Source organism: Gopherus evgoodei, chromosome 6, assembly GCF_007399415.2.
Source record: "Gopherus evgoodei ecotype Sinaloan lineage chromosome 6, rGopEvg1_v1.p, whole genome shotgun sequence".
NCBI lineage: Eukaryota > Metazoa > Chordata > Testudines > Testudinidae > Gopherus > Gopherus evgoodei.
The window spans coordinates 115196994-115221404 of record NC_044327.1 but is presented as its reverse complement, the minus strand read 5'-3'; the positions used below and the strand labels follow the sequence as shown (position 1 = coordinate 115221404).

Here is a 24411-nt window from a genome sequence, read left to right as displayed (position 1 = left end):
AGTTTCAGGACTCCTAATTAAATTATGTAGCTGTATAATGTAACTGCAGTCCTGTGAATCAGAAACACTTTGGAAATCTTTACTGTCATTATCTCTTGAAAGATGGTAAGTGCCAGAGTTACTGTCATTTTGTGCATTCAGGTCTGACTCATTTCCTTTTTCCTGAAAATTCTCTTCAGAACTTTTATTGACTTCTTTAACAGAAGAGTTCTTTTCACCTATAAATTGATTGATATTTTCACAGGAGGAATTATTGGATAAATCTTCTTTTTGTACAAGATCAGGGAGATAAACACAATCTTTTATTTCTGGGTAGCTCTGTATAACTGGAGAGTCTTTAGTAGATAGTTCATTTATACATTTAATTATCTGATTATTTGTTAAATATATATTCTGTTCTGTATAAGGTAATTGACCAATGTAACTATCTACTATGTAAGTTAGGTGTTCTTGGTCTTGTTTTAAATGATTACTTTGAGCCTTTGTTAATCTGGGAGGAGATTCTGCATCATGAGATTGTAAAGAATTATTAGAAGCAAGCTTTCCTTCCTGGGCAGCAGTCATTTGAATAGATCCATCATCATCAGTTAATGTTTTGTTTGGCTTCTGCTCCAACCACTCCTTGGCATTTAAGATATCATTTGTTAAAACGTGAGTAGATGGTTCTTCTATTTTATTTCCAGTGCTTGAACACAGGCCCATACCATCTGTTTCTACAGTTTGTCTGAGAGAAGTGTTTCTGATGGATGTACCTTTACACTCTTCATCTGTTTTTAGTAGGCTATCAGAATCACGGCAACCCTCCATTGCTGTTCTTAGTCCATTTGCCAGTGCTGTGACATGTTCATTGTCTTCTGTTATATTTACTGCAACAGGATGTTCAGTACTGGCCTCTCTGATAAAGTTCACTGCTGTGGCTTTGACAACTGCAGGACTGATTTCTAAGCTCTCAAGCTTCCTGTTTTCACATCTGAGGTGACAGTCTGAATCTTCTTCATAAAGAGGTTTCAATGGCTTGTCATGTGCTGAAGATGAATCAGAGTCTCTATACTGAGGTTCCACAGATCCCAGAATTGCACAGCAATTTGCTTTGGGCAGATACTCATTACATGGTTCATCACAGAAGGTATCTATATCAAGAGCACCACATGTTTTTCCTCTGTCCTCTTGGCCATCACGTAGCTCTGTAGGAGTCAGAACAGCACATACAAGGCCTTGCTTATTAGTAATAGCATCAGTAATCCTGTAGAAAACAAGCTAATACATCACAGAGTTTAAGACCAGACTAGACTAGATCATCTAGTCTGGCCTTCGTTCTGCATATCACAGGCCACTACCGCCAACCAGCATCCGCACACTAAACCCAACAACCAAAATAAGACCAAAGTATTACAGCCCACAGGAGATTAGACTTATGTGCCGCAGGCAGAGAATAGGAAGGACTGAGGTGAACCAATGCTTGAGGTCCCCACAATAGCAGGAAAATGATTACATGAGATATATGCAGATAATCCTGGTAAGTGACCTGCGCTCACACGCAGCAGAGAAAGGTGACCCCTCTCTCCCATCCTCCCCAAAGGTTACTGCCAGTCTGACCTGGGGAAATATTCCTTCCTGACCCACATATGATGATCAGTTAGACCTTGAACATGCGAGCAAGAACCAGTCAGATAAGCACCTGAGAGAGAAAGAGAGAGAGAGTGCTCAGTGCCACCTCAGAGCCCTGCCCCTCCCTGTCCAATGTCCCATCTCCAGCTGTGGCCATCCCTAATGCTTCAGAAAGAGATTTTAAAAATGTTGTTGTTACTTGTAATATTAACTCTTTGTTCCCCACATGGTTGTTGCTGATCGCGATCCCTCTGATCATGGGGCACATCGTGAGCGATACAGCTTTGTAAAGTCACATATCCTGTTTGTAATCCATTTTCACTGCTGATCATATTCAACGCTGGAAGGCTGGTTGTTGTGATGTCCTTTACTGGAGAAGTCGTGAAAATGAAACTCTCGTCTATTTTAGGGTCCATACACTCTTTCTTATATCTTTGCATAAAGCTTTCTGTGTTTGTTTCTTGTTCCTGTGCCTAGGAAAAACAGGGGAAAGAGAAATACAAAATATTAAGATAACTGCTAGAGAGAGACCTGAACCAGAATCTTGGATCCAAATGCCCCTGATCTTTGGTGAAATTTTGATCATCATCTCAACTTCCTGGCTTGTATCTTTTTCTATCCTGGGCAGAATAAAAACTCTCCATCTAAACAACCCTGAATTCAGGTGAAGTTCAGATCTGGATTCAAACTTTGTAGAATATCAGAATTGTGATGCTGGATCAGATCAATGATCAATCTAGTCCTGCACCTTAAAGACAAATAAGCAAACCCCAACCCCTTTACCTGTCATACTAACAAACAAATAAATCACACACAATATAACTTTATCCCAAGCAGAGCTTTTATAGCCCCAAAAGGGGAAGAGTCAGAGACTCCATGAAATCCACTAGTGTCTTCGTTGTTGCGAATCTACTTTACATTTAAAGTGTTCAGATGCTACGGTGATGTGTGGCAGTATAAAACAGATACATGAATAGAACACGTACGTTTCAGAAGAAGGTACAAGAAACCCTGTAACAATTATGGAGTAACCTATGGCTCTGACACATCTCAAGCAATTTCTAAACTTAACAAACAAGTAGTAGAATATCATTAGTATGTAAACTAATAAATAATACAACATTTTCTCAAGCCCCCATCAAGCACTGAGCCAGTCCAGGCAGCCTTCTGTGGGGCCCTGCTTCTTTTTCTTTTCTATTGTGAGTCTTGCATCTTATTCTCACATAAATAACGTTTCCTCCACAGTTGTGAAATGTTTCAGAGGAAGAACTAACATCCCACATAAATGCCCTGGTGGGTGCACTTACAACAACACTCCAAGCAGTAAATACACAAATCTGGCCCAATAGTCAGCCACCTTGGCAACTAGAGATGATGTCCTGAACTCTAGTCCTTCTATTCCAAGGCTGGGCACTGTGGAGGCAGCATGCTCAGCCTTGCAGCAGAGGGAGTACCTTCTGTCCCTCACAAGCTCTCTTCCTATTCTTTAAAGCGGCACTGAATGGCTCTGTAGAGTCGGGCATGTCCAGCCCTTTGCCAAGGAGGTCACTGAAACCTTGAGGACATCACTGGTGGATGTACAGGCAGAAAACCACATTCCTAGGAAATCCTGCTCTCCTCCCACCCAACCAAAATATCCCAAATTGTTTCCTGCTATACACCTAAGAATAAAAAAATTAATATGATTTTGAATTAAACTAAGCTAAGTTCAGTTTAATGTATATAGTAGGCACAGATCTGATTAAGGAGTCAGCCAGTGTTTTGGCCCACAGGGAACTTATAAAATTACAGACATCTGTCTTGAAATTAGAATTAAACTAGTGAACCATTCCCCCTCAGAACTAGATTTTCACTCCTAAATCATTGTTTAAGAGTCCCTGCCATGCAATTGTTTGCTAGTATTTTTCCTGATTCTATTAATCATTAAATCAGTTCTACACAGACTGTGAGCATGTCTCACTCATGGTAAATGGAGAGCTATATAATTTTTCACCAGATGGAAATAAATTGGTTTTTTTAATGATTTTTGTTTTAAGGTTTCAATTACTTTTGATTTGCCAGAACAATACTGTAAATCCTAATTTGAGAAATTGGAAAAAACTGCAATTTAGCACTTCCTTCTGAGAAATATTTACTTCCAAATAGTTTATCAGCAGGATAGGCAACAGGTAGTGTGTTCTGGTTGAAATGCACCAATTTAGTGCATTTGACCATGTCTCCCTCTAGTGGCTGGCCTCAACAATTACCACTACGCCCAGCTGTGTTATTCGTCTATTATTATGGTGGTTGTTGTTATTTAGCTCAAGTGGAAGGATCATGTTGTTTTGCGGGGGGATGATCACGCGTTTGATCCTGCTCGTGACTACTGTTTTTGCGTTTGTCTGCACTCATGGTTTGTTACACTAGCTAGCTGTTTTAAAACCATAAATTAGCAATCACTTTTTTCTTGTGCCAAAGAAGAACTATAATCTGGTTAAAATTAAGGAGCATTTTTGAAGTTTGTGAACTAGAGCCAACCTGATTATTCTGTTTAAGTAGTGCAAACTACCTGGCATGTTATCGCTTACTGGATTTCCCAGGAACATGAGGTATGGCTTATACTCCTCCATCCCTAGTACCGCCTTAAACAAGAGCGAGAACATCATTCTCTTTATCCCGCCATGCTTCTGCAAAACTCTGCCCCCTTGAGAGTTTATTGATCTGAAGTATTTTTCTGGTTATCATGGTAGATGGACTAGAGGTGCAACATTCAGACATTAAATTCACCCAAGCGTCTGAGGGTTTGAATCTGGGATTTTTCAACTTTTCTCCACACATGAACTCAAAATAAGACACTGTTTCCTCTCATGAGCTTAATTCATCCTATAGTTCTTTGCAACAGGTTATTTCTAAATTTGTGATGCGTGTGCAGGTGCTGGGTGGATAGAGCTGGGAGCTGTGGAAGCGTAGTGGGTTGGGGTCTCTGGGTTAGGCTGATAAGAGAGTGGGTACTGATGAGTAAATGGGTGGTGCAGGGTAAGGCTTTCTGAAAGCAGATCAGTGTTGTCTGTTTAGCGGGGAGCAGGTAGGTTCAGACTGGTCCTGGATGAGTTGCTGGGTGTTCTGGCAGAGGTGGGGCTTCTGGGACATCAGGCTAGGAGTTTCTGGGTGTTGGAGATGGGGGGGATGCTGGATAGGGGAGAAAGATTGCTCCCTTCTGCTCTTGCCATGCTGCTTCCACTGCAGCAGCTTCTTCTCTCCCATTTTTCCACTCAGCTACAGAGAAGCTTTGCTTAAGTAGGATGGGGAGCTGACTGGGTGCTGTGAGAAGTAGGGGAGGGAAGGATTTTCTCCTTTGCCTACTTCCCAGAAGTCTGAATAATTTTAATGAGGGAGGGAGGAAAAGGAGGAAGGGAAGGTTTTTGTCCAAGACTTCATGGCCTTGACCCTCATCCCCCTCCAGCAGCACCCAGCAAACTTCAAACATCTCATCTTCAAAGCTCCTTGCCCAATGACCCCGCACTCTACAGAGCCTGGAACCCTCTGAACCACAGCTCCCACACCCATAGCCAGCACTGCTTACTCTCCCTCGTGGTAGTCTCTTATGCCCTCTACAGAGAGCAGTGCCAGTCTCACACTTTGGGTATGTCTACACTACGGGATTATTCTGATTTTACATAAACCGGTTTTGTAAAACAGACTGTATAAAGTCGAGTGCACACAGCCACACTAAGCACATTAATTCGATGGTGTGCATCCGTGGTCCGAGGCTAGCGTCGATTTCTGGAGTGTTGCACTGTGGGTAGCTATTCCATAGCTATCCCATAGTTCCCGCAGTTTCCCCCCCCCCCTTGGAATTCTGGGTTGAGACCCCAGTGCCTGATGGGGCAAAAATCATTGTTGCGGGCGATTCTGGGTAAATGTCGTCACTCATTCCTTCCTCCGGGAAAGCAACGGCAGACAATCATTTCGCACCTTTTTTCCCTGGATTGCCCTGGCAGACACCATAGCATGGCAACCATGGAGCCTGTTTTGCCTTTTGTCACTGTCACCGTATGTGTACTGGATGCTGCTGACAGAGGTGATACTGCAGCGCTAGACAGCAGCATTCATTTGCCTTTGCATTATAGCAGAGACGGTTATCAGTCGTTCTGTACCGTCTGCTGTGCCATTGTAAATTGGCGATGAGATGACGGTTATCTGTCGTTCTGTACCGTCTGCTGCTGACATGGGTGCCCCGGCTGAGGTCGGCTGGAGGCGCAAAGACAAAAATGGGAATGACTCCCCGAGTCAATCCCTCCTTTATGGTATCTAAAAATAGAGTCAGTCCTGCCTAGAACATGGGGCAAGTGTACTAGAGAACCAGTGTATCAGAGAACCAGAGAGCACAGCCGCTCCGTGTCAGATCCCGCAGAAATGATGAGCTACATGCCATTCATGGGGGGTGCCCCTGCAACAACCCCACCCATTGCTTCCCTCCTCCCCCAACGTTCCTGGGCTACCATGGCAGTGTCCCCCCCATTTGTGTGATGAAGTAATAAAGAATGCAGGAATAAGAAACACTGACTTGTTAGTGAGATAAAATGAGGGGGAGGCAGCCTCCAGCTGCTATGATAGTCCAGGCAGGACATTAAGCGGTGTGGGGGAGAGGAGCCCAGCATCCCGTTGCTATGATAGAATCTTTTCTTTACACATGAAAGGGAGGGGGCTGATGGAGCTCAGCCCCCAGTTGCTATGATGAGGATGGTTACCAGCCATTCTGTACCATCTACTGGGAATGACCGGGAATCATTCCTATTTTTACCCAGGCGCCCCCGGCCGGCCTCACCTGATGCCAGCTAGAAGCACTCACGGGCTCATGACGAGGACGGCTATCAGTCCTACTGCACTGTACCATCTGCCACCGGGGAGGGGAGGAGAGAGGATGCTACTGTTTACTGCTGCAGCACCGTGTCTGCCAGCAGCATGCAGTATACATAGGGTGACATATACAAAAGTCAAGAAACGATTTTTTCCCCTTTTCTATCCCGAAGGGGGAGGTGGTGTAAATTGATGAGATAGACCCTGAACCACCCCAGACAATGTGTTTGACCCTACAGGCATTGGGAGCTCAGCCAAGAATGCAAATGATTTTCAGAGACTGCGGGGACTGTGGGATAGCTGGAGTCCTCGGTACCCCCTCCCTCCCTCCAGGAGCATCCATTTGATTCTTTGGCTTTCCGTTATGCATGTCACGCAGCACTGTGCTGTGGACTCTGTATCATAGCCTGGAGATTTTTTTAAAATGCTTTGGCATTTCGTCTTCTGTAATGGAGCTCTGATAGAACAGATTTGTCTCCCCATGCAGCGGTCAGATCCAGTATCTCCCGTACAATCCATGCTGGAGCTCTTTTTGGATTTGGGACTGCATCGCCACCCGTGCTGATCAGAGCTCCACACTGGACAAACAGGAAATGAAATTCAAAAGTTCGCGGGGCTTTTCCTGTCTACCTGGCCACTGCATCCGAGTTCAGATTGCTGTCCAGAGTGGTCACAGTGGAGCACTGTGGGATATCGCCTGGAGGCCAATACCGTGGATTTGCGGCCACACTAACCCTAATCCGATATGGTAATACCGATTTTAGCGCTACTCCTCTGGTTGGGGAGGAGTACAGAAACTGATTTAAAGAGCCCTTTATATTGATATAAAGGGCCTCGTTGTGTGGATGGGTACAGCGTTAAATCGGTTTAACACTGCTAAAATCGGTTTAAACGCGTAGTGTAGACCAGGCCTGAGTCTCTGGTTTCAGATTCCAAACTTTCCCAACCATTCAGGAGATTTTAAACTAGAGTTTGGGCCTTGACCCACCTCTTAGTATGGGTTTCATTTCCCAACCCTCTATTAATTCTCAGCCAGTCCTGAGCACTCCGTCCATCTACAGTTTTATCTCTATCACCTCCACTTTTCTCATCGCCTCCTGCAAGCTTAAAGGTTGCTCAATTTCCTATCGCTTCCAGCCACTGCAGTCTTAATCAGCGAACCTTTCACTAATATCAGCTGAATTCTTGCTAAGTAAGTCTGACATCATATGATCAGTCAGTCCATACTGCCTGTACGTGTGAAACTGAAAATAGACAGCTGTTTCTTGGCCACTAGAAGCTATAAGCAAACTACAGGTTATTTAGAGAACCCTCCTTTCTGCTTATCTAGTCCATGTGTTTGTGTAGGTGTCTGTCGGTCTTGAGCATTTATAGGTGTCCATTGTTGTAGCGTCCAGGCACCAAGACATCTCTTGATTGTCAGTAAGTAATATAATAATAATCATAATAATAAAAAAAGCTTGTAACTAAGGGCCTCAGGTTAAAGACCTGAAAGTGGAATATTGTTTTCAGTCTCGTGGTGACCACATTGAGAATTTATTGATTGATTATGAATGTGATGGACCCAGCTGTGTATGACTAAGAACCCTGTGTTTTTTACACTATAGAGTACTTAAATCCAGGCCCTTGTAACAAATTTAGAGCTCTTCAGTGTTTTCTCATATTTTCTATAACAAGTCATTTCAGATAGCACAGTTCTGGAACTGTGAATCTTGATTTGATTTTTTTCCTCTTCTGGCAGGAGAAGATTTCTATGCTTTAGTGCCTTCAGTACATTTTAACAATTGCTTCAATTACTGCACTGTCTGCTTGAATCTAGGAAGATGAAAAAAAGCACCAAAAAAACTGCACAGTGATTAATTATGCAAACTCTGCAGCACAAGTTATTTTAATTTGTGTGTGTATGTCAGAGTGCCTGGTATGAGATGGTAGATAGAAGGTAAAAGACAATTCTGTGTTCTAACTCCCATCAGAAATATAGTCCTTGTGGTTTAATTATAAAAGCATGGTTATTGACACCAAAGGAGTGATAAAAATCCTGGCAAATAGACAAGTCAATGAGATAATAATTACACAAAAGGAGATGGATTCAACCACTCACAAAGGTGTCTCCCCTAGACCTAACTCAGACAAAGTAATTTCAAGATCAGAGGCAGGTAAACAGGCATCTAGCTTTGCCATAATATGGACAAAACCCTATCTGGACCAAAGACCAGACAGAAACAGTTAAACTTAAATGAAAGTAGGAGAAAGTGTGTACATGTTCTGTCTATTCTGCTTACTTTCAAATTAGAGAAGGTAGGGGCAGGGCTGGATGTAGGCATGGGGTAGCAGAGTAGTCATTTGCAGGGGGCGCTGTACCGCTGATGGTGGTTTGTTTTTCTCTGTTGTGATTGGCCAGCCATTTTTGCTCTGCTGTGATTGGCTGGCTGCAAGTTTTTTTTCTTGCTGGGTCGTTGGTGGGGGCATAGAAAATATTTTCTGCCTTGACCAGCAAAATGGCTAGGGCTGCTCCTGGACAGAGGAGTAAGATGAAGAGAAACAAAGAAAAAAATCCTCTATTCTTTGAGCACTCCCTGAGACAAGGAGCATTTCAAGCTTGTCAATTCCTGTGGGATTTAGACAGCATGAAAGCTACCAAACTGACAGCCCTTCACAACATAAACAGCATGGGCAGATTTCCCCAGGCTGTCCTACCAATGTGTCTCAGCTGCAGGGGAGGCCCTAGACTAGCTGCCAGCAACTGGTGCCCTAGGCGAACCATGCAATCGGCACCATGTAGTTGTCTCCTTCAGCGGAACGAAACCCAGAAAATGTTCCTTTATGAGCACTTCAACATTATCTTCATCTGCAAACTTTTCCATATCCACAAAATGAATGAATAATCATTGTCATTTGTTCAACATGACTCACATCTGGTGTACAGTCCAGTATTTAAAAGTATTTTGCAGAATGGGCAGCATCAACAATTTTCTTTTTAACAGCATTTGGTAGGATTTGAATCAGTTCATTCTGCATATTTTTCCTATGTAATGAACCTGTGTTTCATGAGCAGTTATTTTACATAGATGCTCCTTCATGACTGAATTGAGAGACTTCAAAAGAGAATTGAAGATATGTTTTCCAGTCCTTCGAACCATTTTCAGTAAATGATGTACCAATTGCTTGATTTCTACACAACTTGCAGCAAAAGCAAAGCACAGAATCCTTTGACACTGACTATTGTATCCAGTTTTGATGAATTTCTTCCCCATTGATGAGTTTCCTCTTGTAATGCTGAGCAGAGATTTTTCTTTTATTTTCATCCTTAGGGTAGGGAAATTCATTAACTTGTTCAGATCCATATTCCATACTCAGCTCCTGAGGGTTTTCTTTTCCTCTTTCTGTCATGGGGCATTTGAATATTGTTATGTACTGTGCTCCCGACTGCAAGCATTATAGGATTAAGGATGGCTGACACACCCACCACATGGCTGGCGATTTAAATCACATTGCAGCCATCCCAACACATCTTTTCACTGCTTAAATGTTCAGTGATTAGTAATATATATTCACTTACCTATTAAATGGTTAGTTACAGCATTTACAAGAAAACAAAATGACCTTTTTCGACATTATAACCCGACACCGGTTGTTTGGAAAATAATCCCATTCCTCATGGTTATCCGCTTGGAGGGTGATATCATCACATTCATAGTCTATTAAGTGTTAATGCTGTTACTTATAATTTATGGGCCTTATTTATTACATCTGAACCAGTTATAACAAAGAAAAGTTCATAATTATACAGCCCGATGATAACGCTAAGTTTAATAACACTTAAAGATACTAATATTTTGGATTTATAATGCTGAAAGACGTTATTCTTTATTCTTTGGCACAAAGAAACAATTTTCCACAGTATTCACTCGATTCTTAATCATTTACCTGTGACGTGTGTTAAAATGACCCTTTGACATATATCAACTTGTGATATCTCCGCTCTCCATGAATTTCCAGTTATGCTACCTTGATGTATATTCAAGTTAGGTGTCACTAGCATTGCAGCTCTTGCCACTGGTGGCTGAATTATGGCTGAATTATTTCTTATCAAAATTTCGGAGTGGGTCATCTTGACCCTATGATGCAAATTTTTAAAAAAATTCACTAAAATATTATTTATTTTTGCAGTAAATAAAAGATTTGACATTGATAAATTCTCAAAAATGTAGAGAAATGAATTATAATTCATATTCCCTCCATACATGCCTGGGAATTGAAATAATGACATCTTCATTATTTTATTTGTATTTTTTTCATCTTTTTTTCCATTTTATTTTTTTTTCATTTGATTTTTTTCCTCGAATTTGGTGCCCCATTTAACTTGGCACCCTAGGTGACCACCTAGTTTGCCTATATGGACGGGCCGCCCCTGCTCAGCTGTGACATAAGGGCACCATTGATAAGGATGAAGGGACAGGTCAGTATCCATGGCCCATTAAATCGTTGGCTTGTTGGAGGAACCTGCCAAACAGGTGCCAATCAGTGTCAAATGTAATGATGATTATTTTTTAACCCAGTCTATATCTGTATTAATACCATGCCCATCCATAGGGTATCTGAGCATTGGCACATTGGGAACTGAACTGAGACCCTCACACTCATTTCACGTAGGCCACCAAATGGCCAACAGATGGTAATAACATTCAGTCCCTACTAACCAGGGTTGGATGCTAACCTTAGTACTAGAAGTGAAAGGATAAATATGCCATTCCACAGGCATCCAGTTTTGCACTAGTTCAAGCTTTAAAAAGTAGTATCTATTTAACTTTTGTGTTGTTGAAGCAAAGCTCTGATAACTGATTAGTACCATGGGCTATGCAGCAGGATGGAATGGGTCCTCTTTTTCCACTTATTCTTTATTGTCAAGGAGAAAGGTAGTGGAGGGAAGACTGCTTGTTTTATTTCCTGTTTCAATGTCTATGCATGCTCAATAGTGCCAGGAAGAGGTGCTGTTGTTTGAAGACACCAATTCCCTTCTCCACACTATGACAAAGTTCTGTCCTTGACTCCGTGGGTCCTGCGTTTCCTGGTGGATTTTGCTAGCCTCAGAGGCTCACTGTGACCCTCCACATAGCGCTTCTTTCTCTAGAGGCAAGGGTCACAGCTTACTGAGCCATTTTCATCATAAGCCAACAAAAGAGGGGAGGAGAAGCAATCCTCCCTTGCAGTCTCTGTTGTCTCCCAGTCTCAGTGATTAATCAGGGAGGGGTGGGGGGAGCCCAGGCCCATCCTGTACTCCGGGCTCCAGCCCAGGCACCCTAAAATTAGCAGCTATGGTAGCTGACTTTTTGGAAATAGGACGTGTACAATTCCCTGGGCCACTTCCCCACAGCAGCCCCCACTCAATATCTCCTTCACTGTTACCTCAGGGCCTCCTTCCTTGCACTTGATATGGATTCATACTGCTTCGTTCCTCCAACAGTGCAGCTCCCGCCTATAGCTTCTGACACGCATGCCTCACTGACTAACTGGGAGGCTTTTAATTAGTTCCAGCCAGCCCTTGATTGGCTTCAGGTGTCCCAATCAATCTAGCTATCTCCATTGCCTTCTAGAAGCATCTTAATTGGCCCCAGGTGTCTTGATTAACCTGGAGCAACTGCCCTTTGGTTACCATGGTACCAGGGATTTGTTTAGCCTGGGGATAATATACCTGTTCCTCACTACTTTACTGTAGCCACTTGGCCTTGCCTTATCACAACACACACTTAAGCAGTAAGACTCAGATCATTATCTCCCATGAGGATAACCTGTGGAAGAGGCATGGTAGGTTTCCTCCACATTCTTCCATTGGTTGGGGTATTCTTCCCACAGGAGAAGCAGATGGTGCTGTAGGTCTATGTTAAAACATGAATTAAGATTTATATTTCACCTCTATATCCTAAATATATCTGATATCTTTTATCCTTGGCTACTGTGCTTCTCTTGGTCCCTACAACAATTGAGCTAGAATATGATCTGCTCACTGTGATAGGGTAAGTCATTTATACTGGATGGAATTCTTACGCCATATTAATAATTTAAAGAATATCTCAAAGAACACTGGCATCAGTACTAGCAGTGGGCAAAAGGTTTTGGGGGTTCAGTTGGAAAAATATCTTATAGGCTGGGATGGATCCTTATTCCAGATGGCGTCTGAACTTATGGGTGCTCCTGCATGTCATTTCTAAGGGGTGTCTCTCTTGAACCAGCATGTCCATCCATTCCCCAGTGACGTCCTTTGCTGGTTGCACCCTCTGCCCTGTTGAACATTTAAACCTTTCGTGCCATAATTGTGAAAGATCTGTTGCATGGTGGCTATCTGTTTCTCAACTACACATACCACTACCATGTCAATCTTACATGCTCTGGTTCTAGATACACCTCACCATGTGTTGCATCCCAGAACACCTGAGAACTGGCTATGGCAGGACTCAACAAAGGGTTTAAAAGAGGAATGGGACTTGACTAAGTGTACTTCTCTGCCACCCTTCTAAACATGACAATGCTTCCCCATCTCATACAGTATTCGTGTTTCCTTTGAGTTTTCCAAATACAGTAGAACCTCAGAGTTACGAATGGAGGTTGTTCATAACTCTGAAATGTTCATAACTCTGAACAAAACATTGCTGCTGTTCTTTCAAAAGTTTACAACTGAACCTTGACTTAATACAGCTTTGAAACTTTACTATGCAGAAGAAAAATGCTGCTTTTAACTGTCTTAATTTAAATGAAACAATCACTGAAACAGCTGCCTTACCTTGTCAAATATTTTTTAAATAACTTTCCCTTTATTTTTGTAGTAGTTTAGGTTTAACATAGTACTCTACCGTATTTGCTTTTGTTGTTGTTGTTAGCTCTGCTGCCTGATTGTGTGCCACTGGTTCCGAATGAGGTGTGTGGTTGACCAGTCAGTTTGTAACTCTGGTGTTTGTAACTCTGAGGTTCTACTGCAGTCATTTGTATTATGGCCATGTTTATTCATTCCCTTTCCAAAAGCAACTGCACTCATTGTTTTGTCTCAGTGATAATTTGTGAAATTACAATAGGGCATGGTGCTATGTTGTTGTAGGCATAGAGCCAAATCTATCCAAAAGAAAATGAATGGTAACATACTGAATAGCAGGAGTTTTACTCACAGCTGAACTCAGAGTTCATAAAAAGAAGTTTGTAAATGTATCCAAAACAGTCTGCCTGTGTGTGCACCACAGCCACAGGCACTAACTGAGATCAAACAAAATCTGGATAGGGCAGAGTGAGAATACTAACAGTCTCCTGTTTTCAAAGGCAGCTGGTGCATGTTTGTCTTCTTCTAACTACATCTTAGAGCAGGGGCGGGCAAACTACGGCTTGCAGGCCGCATCCGGACCGTGGGACCATCCTTCCCGGCCCCTGAGCTCCTGGTCCAGGATGCCAGCACCCAACTGCTTACCTGCTGTCCCTCCTCCCCTGCAGCCTCAGCTTGCTTGCTCCACTGCTGGTACAATGCTCTGGATGGCGGGGTTGGAGCTCCTGGGGCAGCACAGCTGCAGAGCCCAGCCTGACCCGGTCTCTGTGCTATGTGGTGATGGCGACAGCAGCAGCAGCGTGGCCCAGCTCCAGTCAGGCAGTGTGGCTGTAGCGATACCAGTCACTGGTGCTCCAGGCAGTGCGGTAAGGGGGCAGGGAGCAGGGGGAGTTGGATAGAGGGCAGGGGAGTTTGGGGTGGTGGTCAGGGGGTGGGGGTGTAGCTGGTGGCTGGGGGCAAATGGGGTTGAATGGGGCAAGGGCCCTGAGGGGGAAGTGAGAAGGAGGTGGGGTTGGATGGGGCGGCAGGAGGCAATCAGGGGCAGGGGTTCAGGGGGCAGTCAGGAAAGGGAGAAGGGGTGGTTGGATGGGGCAGGAGTTCCAGGGTGGCTGTCAGGAATGAGAGGAGGGATTGGATGGGGTGGCAGGGATCCAGGGGCAGTCAGGGGACAAGGAGCAGGTGTGTGTGGATGGGGCAGGGGTCCCAGAGGGGCCGTCAGGGAACAAGGGGGGTTGGATGGGGCAGGAGTCCTGGAGGGGGGGGCAGATAGGAGGTGGGGGCTGGGCCACGACCCCCTCCTCTAACCAGCTCTCCATACAATTTACAAAACTCAATGTGTCCCCCAGGCCAAAAAGTTTGCCTGCCCCTGTCTTAGGCAGTGTGGAGGCTGACACAGCAGAGATGTTATGGAGCCAGCTCAGTATGCAGCACTCAGTGAGCTCCATTGCCATGCAGGGCACTAAAGTCCAGCAAAGAACGCAAGATGCCTGAGAACTCTGATCAGAAATGACTTAGTGCACTGCAGAACAAAATCATCCAAAGCCCAAGATCCAAAGCCCAAGATTTGGTGGTGATGGGGGACTTCAACTATCCAGATATATGTTGGGAAAATAACACCGCGGGGCACAGACTATCCAATAAGTTCCTGGACTGCATTGCAGACAACTTTTTATTTCAGAAAGTTGAAAAAGCTACTAGGAGGGAAGCTGTTCTAGACTTGATTTTAACAAATAGGGAGGAACTTGTTGAGAATTTGAAAGTAGAAGGAAGCTTGGGTGAAAGTGATCATGAAATCATAGAATTTGCAATTCTAAGGAAGGGTAGAAAGGAGTACAGCAGAATAGAGACAATGGATTTCAGGAAGGCGGATTTTGGTAAGCTCAGAGAGCTGATAGGTAAGGTCCCATGGGAATTAAGACTGAGGGGAAAAACAACTGAGGAAAGTTGGCAGTTTTTCAAAGGGACACTATTAAGGGCCCAAAAGCAAGTTATTCCGATGGTTAGGAAAGATAGAAAATGTGGCAAAAGACCACCTTGGCTTGCCCTTGAGATCTTGCGTGACCTACAAAATAAAAAGGCGTCATATAAAAAATGGAAACTAGGTCAGATCACGAAGGATGAATATAGGCAAATAACACAGGAATGCAGAGGCAAGATTAGAAAAGCAAAGGCACAAAATGAACTCAAACTAGCTATGGGAATAAAGGGAAACAAGAAGACTTTTTATCAATACATTAGAAGCAAGAGGAAGACTAAGGACAGGGTAGGCCCACTGCTCAATGAGGAGGGGGAAACAGTAACGGGAGACTTGGAAATGGCAGAGATGCTTAATGACTTCTTTGTTTCGGTCTTCACCGAGAAGTCTGAAGGAATGTCTAGTATAGTGAATGCTTACGGGAAGAGGGTAGGTTTAGAAGATAAAATAAAAAAAGAGCAAGTAAAAAATCACTTAGAAAAGTTAGATGCCTGCAAGTCACCAGGGCCTGATGAAATGCATCCTAGAATACTCAAGGAGTTAATGGAAGAGGTATCTGAGCCTCTAGCTATTATCTTTGGGAAATCATGGGAGACGGGGGAGATTCCAGAAGACTGGAAGGGAGCAAATATAGTGCCCATCTATAAAAAGGGAAATAAAAACAACCAAGGAACTACAGACCAGTTAGTTTAACTTCTGTGCCAGGGAAGATAATGGAGCAGGTAATCAAAGAAATCATCTGCAAACACTTGGAAGGTGGTAAGGTGATAGGGAATAGCCAGCATGGATTTGTAAAGAACAAATAGTGTCAAACTAATCTGATAGTGTTCTTTGATAGGGTAACGAGCCTTGTGGATAAGGAAGAAGCGGTGGATGTGATATACCTAGACTTTAGTAAGGCATTTGATATGGTCTCGCATGATATTCTTATAGATAAACTAGGAAAGTACAATTTAGATGGGGCTACTATAAGGTGGGTGCATAACTGGCTGGATAACCGTACTCAGAGAGTAGTTGTTAATGGCTCCCAATCCTGCTGGAAAGGTATAACAAGTGGGGTTCTGCAGAGGTCTGTTTTGGGACCGGTTCTGTTCAATATCTTCATCAACGATTTAGATGTTGGCATAGAAAGTACGCTTATTAAGTTTGCGGACGATACCAAACTGGGAGAGATTGCAACTGCTTTGGAGGACAGGGTCAAAATTCAAAATGATCTGGACAAATTGGAGAAATGGTCTGAGGTAAACAGGATGAAGTTCAATAAAGATAAATGCAAAGTGCTCCACTTAGGAAGGAACAATCAGTTTCACACATACAGAATGGGAAGAGACTGTCTAGGAAGGAGTATGGCAGAAAGAGATCTAGGGGTCATAGTAGACCACAAGCTTAATATGAGTCAACAGTGTGATACTGTTGCAAAAAAAGCAAACATGATTCTGGGATGCATTAACAGGTGTGTTGTAAACAAGACACGAGAAGTCATTCTTCCGCTTTACTCTGCGCTGGTTAGGCCTCAGCTGGAATATTGTGTCCAGTTCTGGGCACCGCATTTCAAGAAAGATGTGGAGAAATTGGAGAGGGTCCAGAGAAGAACAACAAGAATGATTAAAGGTCTTGAGAACATGACCTATGAAGGAAGGCTGAAGGAATTGGGTTTGTTTAGTTTGGAAAAGAGAAGACTGAGAGGGGATATGATAGCAGTTTTCAGGTATCTAAACGGGTGTCATCAGGAGGAGGGAGAAAACTTATTCACCTTAGCCTCCAATGATAGAACAAGAAGCAATGGGCTTAAACTGCAGCAAGGGAGATTTAGGTTGGACATTAGGAAAAAGTTCCTAACTGTCAGGGTAGTTAAACACTGGAATAGATTGCCTAGGGAAGTTGTGGAATCTCCATCTCTGGAGATATTTAAGAGTAGGTTAGATAAATGTCTATTAGGGATGGTCTAGACAGTATTTGATCCTGTCATGAGGGCAGGGGACTGGACTCAATGACCTCTCGAGGTCCCTTCCAGTCCTAGAGTCTATGAGTCTATGAGAAGAAATGTGAGTGTTCCCTCCCTCAGGGCAAGTCAGGAGGAGAGGCAAGGATATGGACCATACACTTGTTCATGCCCAGCAGCTGAACGAAGCAGCACAATATGCCTTAGGCCAATGATCACCAACTTTTGAGGGTTGCACTCCCTGCTTTCCCCTGTCCACGCCTCCCCAGAGTGGGGGCCGAGAACGGGGCCGCAGCTCCAGGGAGAGAGGGAAACAGACCGGGATAAGGGGGCCGAGGCTCGGGCTGCAGCTAGGGGTGGCTCTGGGGTCAGGAGTGGGGCCATGGCCAGGGGCTGGGGCAGGAGTGCAGCTGCAGACAGGGCTGTGGTGGGGGCCAGTAGCTGGGCCTGAGGCCAGGTGTGGCTCTGCTTCCGGCTCCACCCCCAGTCTTGGCCCCCAGCTGGGAATGGAGCCGTGGCCAGCAGCCAAGGCTGAGGACTGATGCAGGGCCTGGAATGGAGCTGCTCTGAGGCTGAGGATGTGGCCAGGCGTGAGGCGGAGAGAGATGTGGCTGGGGGCAGGACTGCAGCAGTGCTGGGGGCAGGGAGGGGCTGGGTGGCACTCCCTCCCCACCCCCCATTAGGGTGACCACATGTCCCAATTTTATATGGACAGTCCCGATATTTGGGTCTTTTTCTTATATAGGCACCTATTACCCCCCACCCCGTCCCGATTTTTCACACTTGCTGTCCGGTCACCCTACCCCCCCCATGGAGGTTGGCCTGGGCCCTGCCGTGCCCATCCTCCACACCCCCTTAGGGGGACACTGCCCACAGTTTGATGACCTCTGCCATAGGCCCCACTCCATGCAAAGTGAAAAAGAAAGGATACACTATATCAAAGGTACGAGATAAAATTCACAAACTAAATCTTTGTTTTGAAAAGAACAAAGAATGAAAGCACAATTCACTGGAGTCCAGCTAGCATCCTCTCCCCCCTCACCCAAACTACTCTTTCTTTGCAAAAGTCTTACATCTTTTAAAATGCCAAAGATTTAAAGTTTGTAGTATTGTTGTAGCCCTGGTGGTCCCAGGATATAAGATAGACAAAGTGGGCAAGGTAATAAGATTAAGGGCTTGATAAGGAATGTAGCCAGTTTCAGTCTAATATAATCCTTCCTCACTCACTGTTACCCGACAGTGAAAATTATATATTTGTAGACACAGGCCACCATAATCTAGGTATGTACCTGAGGGCATGTAACCCACTGATAAGTGTATGTTTTAGATCCTCGCCTGTGCCTGTTTTCCAGCAGATATGAGTTTGTTACTGTAGTGAGGCAGCCTGGCTCCCAGCCACCTCAGAGAGGGACGAGCCCCTATGGATGCCAAAGTGGGTGGAGTCACTGGAGCCTGCGCCCGCCCCCCAGAGGTCAAGGCGTAGGGCAGAAAGTATAAAAGCCCAACCCCAGGGCTCAGAAGCTGCCGGAGATGCCAGACGCTGATGTCCTAGCTCCCGCAGGGGAGACTCCTGCCGCCTGTGACCAATCCGAGGACTGGCCATACCCGCGGAGGCCGGACGCCGACCAGATGCCGGAAGAGCCAGTAAGCTGACTGGTATGAAGGGACCTGCCCTGCTTACCGCTGGCTGAATATCCTGAGGAGCCCATGGTGCTAGATGCCGTGGGAGACGCCACTGAGACGCAGGTACTGGTAGAGGGGGAGGTTGGAAGTAGCCCGGGGGCAGCCGACCCTAGTCTGGCTGCAGCACACCCAGAGCCAATGTCAGTGTGTTGCAGCCAGGTTCCACACTGACACAGCAGCAGGCCGCCTGCCGCTGTTAGGACCCCGGGCTGGAACGCAGAGGAGTGGGCGGGCCTGCGTTCCCCCTGCCACCCCACTCACGGGTGGCAGTCTCCCCCTCACCCCGACGCTCAGGACCAGGAGCCTGGGCTTGTTAAGACCGAACTCTCTGCTCAACCCCTGCCTGAGGGTCTGAGCCCTGAACTATTGTTTGCTGCCCCTCCCTGACCTAGGGCCTGGGCTTGTTAATACTGAGGGTCTGAGCCCTGAACTGTTGTTTGCTGCCCCGCCCTGACCCAGGGCCGGGCCAATCACTGAACTATTTTGCTCAGCCCCTGCCGGACTGCCTGAGCCCCTGACTGTTTCCTGCCCCACCAGGCTAATTCGTCCACTCACCAGACTCGTGTAGTGAGGCAGCCAGGCTCCCAGCTGCCCCAGAGAGGGGTGACCCCAACAGTGGATGCCTACAGTTACAGCCCCAGCAAAGAGATACTTGGTTCTTCAGCTCAAGCAACTGATGGTTTTAGCCAGGGGAGGCTCTAGGCATTTTGTCACCCCAAGCATGACAGGCAGGCAGGCTGCCTTCGGCGGCTTGCCTGCGGAAGGTCTGCTGGTCCCGCGGCATGCCTGCGGGAGGTCTGCCGAAGCCGCGGGACCAGCGGACCCTCCGCAGGCAAGCCACCAAAGGCAGCCTGCCTGCTGCCCTTGCGGCGCTGGCAGAGCGCCCTCTGCGGCTTGCCACCCCAAGCACGTGCTTGGCGTGCTGGGGCCTGGACCCGCCCCTGGTTTTAGCTCTGGAGCGCCATGCTTCAGTCCACACTGTGTCAGCCAAGATGGCAACCATCACAGGGAACATTCTATTCTGGTTCTTTTACTTTTATCATACGGTGGTATCTGAGTGCTGTCTCTGCTCTCAGTGGCTTCATAAGCCAGGATTAGACCAGGAAAAGAGCTTTCTTGATGAAAATAATTGATTATGGCTATGGGGTTCCTCACTGCCTTATGGCAAGATACAAATCCCATTTATGTTGGTAGGTTGTTTTTGGACCCCTCCTTTGTTTCTGATATTTGCATTTGTTACCCCCTTTTTATCCTTGCTTTTTTTTGTATTAATGAGGAATGGATTCCTTTATTTTGATAAGTCGCTTGCCTCAGTCTATGGTATTTGCTTTTGTGTCAGAACTTGTAGTTCTGTTTAGATTGGGTCTTCAGCTTGATTACTTTGTTGTGTGCTGATTCTTTTAAACAGGGCAATGCCATCTTTTTACTAACTGGTGTTAAATGATAAATATACATGCAACCGCAAATACACATGTATTCCATTTCTTGGTGTGGAAACAGACAATAACCAGAAAACATATTTGTGGACACTAATGTTCCTAGCACAGGAAAACCTGTGTAGATGGGCTGTGCTGTGGCAGGTATTAGTGTGTATGTCTATACGGAATGAATGCGGCATCAAAAACAGGGGTGATTAATAGCGCATGAAGAACGATGCTTATGTGTATGCTGGTTCCAAACTTGTGCGTACATTAGAATTGTCCAAGAGGAGACTTCAATTACATGTTTTATAAAAGTAAATGTCACTCGGTTGCAGCACGAAGAGTGTTTTTCTTTTAAATAGCGAATTTTAGTGCTTGTGAAAGATGCTGGATTAACACCTTTGAGCTCTGAAGTCTTCTATTCACAAATCAGGGGAAGCAGCAATGTTGAGGAATTACGTCTCTGGGGCTGGAGGGTAGTTTAGTTAATTACCCATGTCCATCAATGTTTAGTCTCTCTAACGAGAATCCACATAAGGATGCACAAAGGAGCTCAGGCACTGTGGTAATGAGGGCAGTATAAGAACCTGTACAGAACTGAATAGAACAGAATTAGTGCCAAATCTCATGGTTTTATGATATGGATACCTGACCATTAAGGGTTTTCTTCAATATATCAATTAGGAGGAGGTGACAAGTAGGCTGCTGCAAGCCTCTGGTCTTACTTAACTTCATCACTGATTTGGAAAGAGTAGGCAGCACATTTATGAAAATGGCAACGGATATTGGGAACCTCTTTGACGCCAGAGAAATAATACAAGGGGAACTAAAAAGACTAGAAATATGAGCAGGAAATAAAATGAGACTCAACTTGGAAAAATACAAGCTAATACAACTGGGGAAAAAGTAATCCTGAGTACACATAAGCAAGAAAGAAAGGTACATGGAAAGCCACAATATTAAAAGAGAACTACAGATACTAGTGGAAAGCACATTAAACATGAGTGTGCAAGACAGCAAGACAGACCAATACGATTTGGGGGTATCCTGCCATGGGCAGGGAGGTAATATTGCCTCTCTATATAACTGTGGTGTCACAGTAAATAATATGATGTGACTGGTGACACTGATTTATTAAGAATGATCAAATAAGCTAAAATATTTTATTCCGGACAATAACTATGTTAACACAGAGTGAAGGTTGAAAGTACATATAAGTAATTTGGGGGGGGGGGGAATTAGAGAGGTTTTAATTACCCTCAAATCAGTATTATATACCCAGGAAATTCAGAGCTCAGGTGAAACTTATAAGAAATCCTGAAATATTAATTTATGGGATTGTAGTTAAGGCACCCAAACCTTAACTCAATCCTGACCACATACAAATAACTGTGCAGTTATGAATGATTCATTTTGAATTTTTGTGGTATAAAGTTATTTCCCCCTCCCTTCTTTACCTTCCAACCCTGTTGGTACCAGTATAGGGCAGTTAAGGTTGCTTGGGTGCCCTACCTGTACATTTCCTTCTTTACATAGGATCATACTCAGTTGTTGTTTATTCCTTGCAGTAGGCCTCATGGGTCCCTTTTATAGTAACTTTTTGGTGCAGTTCTTTTCTCCATGGCACAGAACAAATGTCAGCATAGGGCACCAGGTGGTATTTTACAATATAACAGAGAAGGCTTTATTGTTTTTAAAATTGCTGTTATTTTTAAAATGTGGCAAATATTGCCTATGACACAACTGTATTTCATATTTTAATCAGATTGAGCACAAAGTTCTTATTTGGATCCAGACTTCCCCAAACTCTACTCGAGCTAGGAACTGATCTATTGGTTTGACTTAGGTGTTAGCAGATAAGTTTGTATCTGGAGCTGGATGTCAACAAAGTTTGGAAGTGTTCATGCCCATTTGCAATGTCAGTGTTGCAAAGAGTATAAAACAGCTATAGATTCATATTACTGTAGAGTGTATATCAAAGGGAGCAGATTATAAATAAAATTAGAGGGGAAGATATTTCCTGCCATTGTTGCTGTCAATGGGAATTTTGCTATTGTCTCCACTGGGGCCAAGATCTTACCTGATATGTTTATCTCAAATCACAAAATATAGGCCCAAATGTTCAAATTTGGGTGCCTAACGTTGGGCATCTAAAGCCACACTTAGGCACCTAAATTCTGGACACTTACTTGAGAGATGATGAGCGTTCACAACTCCAGGTGAAGTCACTGGGGAGTTGCTCAGCCGCTATGAAAATCAGTCTAATTTCATTTAGCGGCCTAAATATGGATTTAAATGCCTGGCTTTTGAAAAGGTTGGTCATAGTGTTTAAAATGGACACTTTGTGGTGCAATACGGTCTTTCTGCTTGGCAATGTTGTCTCTAGATAGCTCATCCCAAATCTCTTATTATGCTGAACTGATCAGACAGAGCTGAGCAGAAGTAAGCCACATGTCTAGGTCTTCAGAACCTTGAGGAAAAACAGTCTATCCTGTTACAGCTTTTTCCATTCTTGCAACTTGCCCTTTGACCTAAAATATTTGTGGTGTGACTTTTTCCATCCTTTAGACCAAGCTGTTGAGAACATTTAGATCAGTCCCTAAGATTAACTATGAAAAAGGCTGAATCACTTGCTCCTTCTAGCCCGTTATAGTAAGAGAGTAAAGTGAGAGACCTGTAGATACCAATAACTAGAGCAGCTTCAAAGAACATGTAGCTATGTCAGTCATCCATGGAAGGTTTATCCTACAGATTGGATGTATTCTCACATGGCTTTATATAGTCTAATACATTATAAAAGGCATTTGCAATTTTCTGGGCTTGTGTGAGTGGTCCAGTGGTTGGTGTAGATGACTTGGAGCCAGGACTCATGGTTTCCAATGGCTACTCTCACATTCACTTACAATGTGAATTTGAGCAAGTAACTTAATCTTTCCATGCCTCATTTTCCCTCTCCGTAAAATGGGTGTAATAGTGCTTACTTATCTACCTCATAGGAATGTTGGAAGGACTAATTACTGTTGGCAAAGTGCTCTGACAATCTCAGACGAAATGTGCTGTATTAATGTAAAGTTGTATCAAATTGGAACGTTCTGTCACAAAAATATTCCTATTTCACCTCTGTATCATGAGTGGTGCTGTCTAGTTTGGTGCTTTCAAACAAATGAAGGGGAAAAAATGCATCCTTCTCCCCTCCCTCCCCAAACTATGATTCCCTTAGTTAGCTTTGTGGTGTTTGTCCAAAGCTGCCATACCTACTGTATGAAAACACATTTTAGATCAGGTGTTTGCCAGTGGAAAGTTCAGTGGCATGGGCTGCAAACAACTTGCAGTGCCCATGAGTCACCTATTCTCTGCTACCTGAATTCCCAGTGCGTCAGTCACCACACTATTTTCTGACAGTATCTTAAAACATTACATGTAATATCCAAATATAAACTATCATACTACACTATGGCCCAAATTCAGGGAGTGATGTAAATAATGGTGTGTGTTACATTCTGGTAAGTCGGTGTGAGTTGGGTTGAAGAAGGAAAATTGACCAACAGGAAAGCAGCAAGCAGAACTAACTCCTTATGAGATTTCCACATGGAAATTCACATGGATTCCACATGGAAATCCATGTGATTAGCAGAGGATAATACTGAAGAGAACAGCTCTTGCCCACTCCTGCCCCCTGCTCCCTCCCACAGCTCCAATTTTGCTCCAGTGGAAGAGCTTCTGAGGGTTCTTGTGGATGGGACAAAGATGTTGCTCAGATGAGTTTCTTACTTTCCCCCCAAAAGTACTGGGCTTTCTCTGAGGAGGAGGAGTGCAGCTCTCAGAGCAAGGGCATCCCTACAGGGATGGGCAGGGAATAGCCAGTGGGATGGGAAGCAGATATAGCAATGGCATTTGACTGGGCATCTCCTGGCTGAGGAGCCATGGAGCAGAAGCTGGCTGGGGGATTGGGCATGGGGGGAGTACAGTGGCTAGGGGAACCTTTCTGGGGAGAGAGAAATGGAAGGATGACAGCAGAGAGGGATTCTCAGCAGTGAACTAAGGGCATTCATTAGCTGGAGGAACTGTTAGCTTCAACAGCTGTCAGGGTTGGCAGCTGTCAGAGCTGACAGTCCATTGATTGTGCCAGCATCTTGCA

General features: G+C 44.4%; 1 protein-coding gene across 1 annotated transcript in view; it reads right to left on the bottom strand.

The window, feature by feature from the left end:
- Nucleotides 1-1511: 1511 nt before the first annotated feature.
- Nucleotides 1512-24411, bottom strand: part of LOC115653373 (alpha-protein kinase 2-like) — a 33214-nt gene continuing 10314 nt past the window's right edge. Inside the window, 2 exon segments of the mRNA XM_030566595.1 lie at nt 1512-1678; nt 1808-2081. Coding sequence (XP_030422455.1) covers nt 1581-1678; nt 1808-2081 — 372 coding nt within the window. The 3' untranslated portion in view covers nt 1512-1580.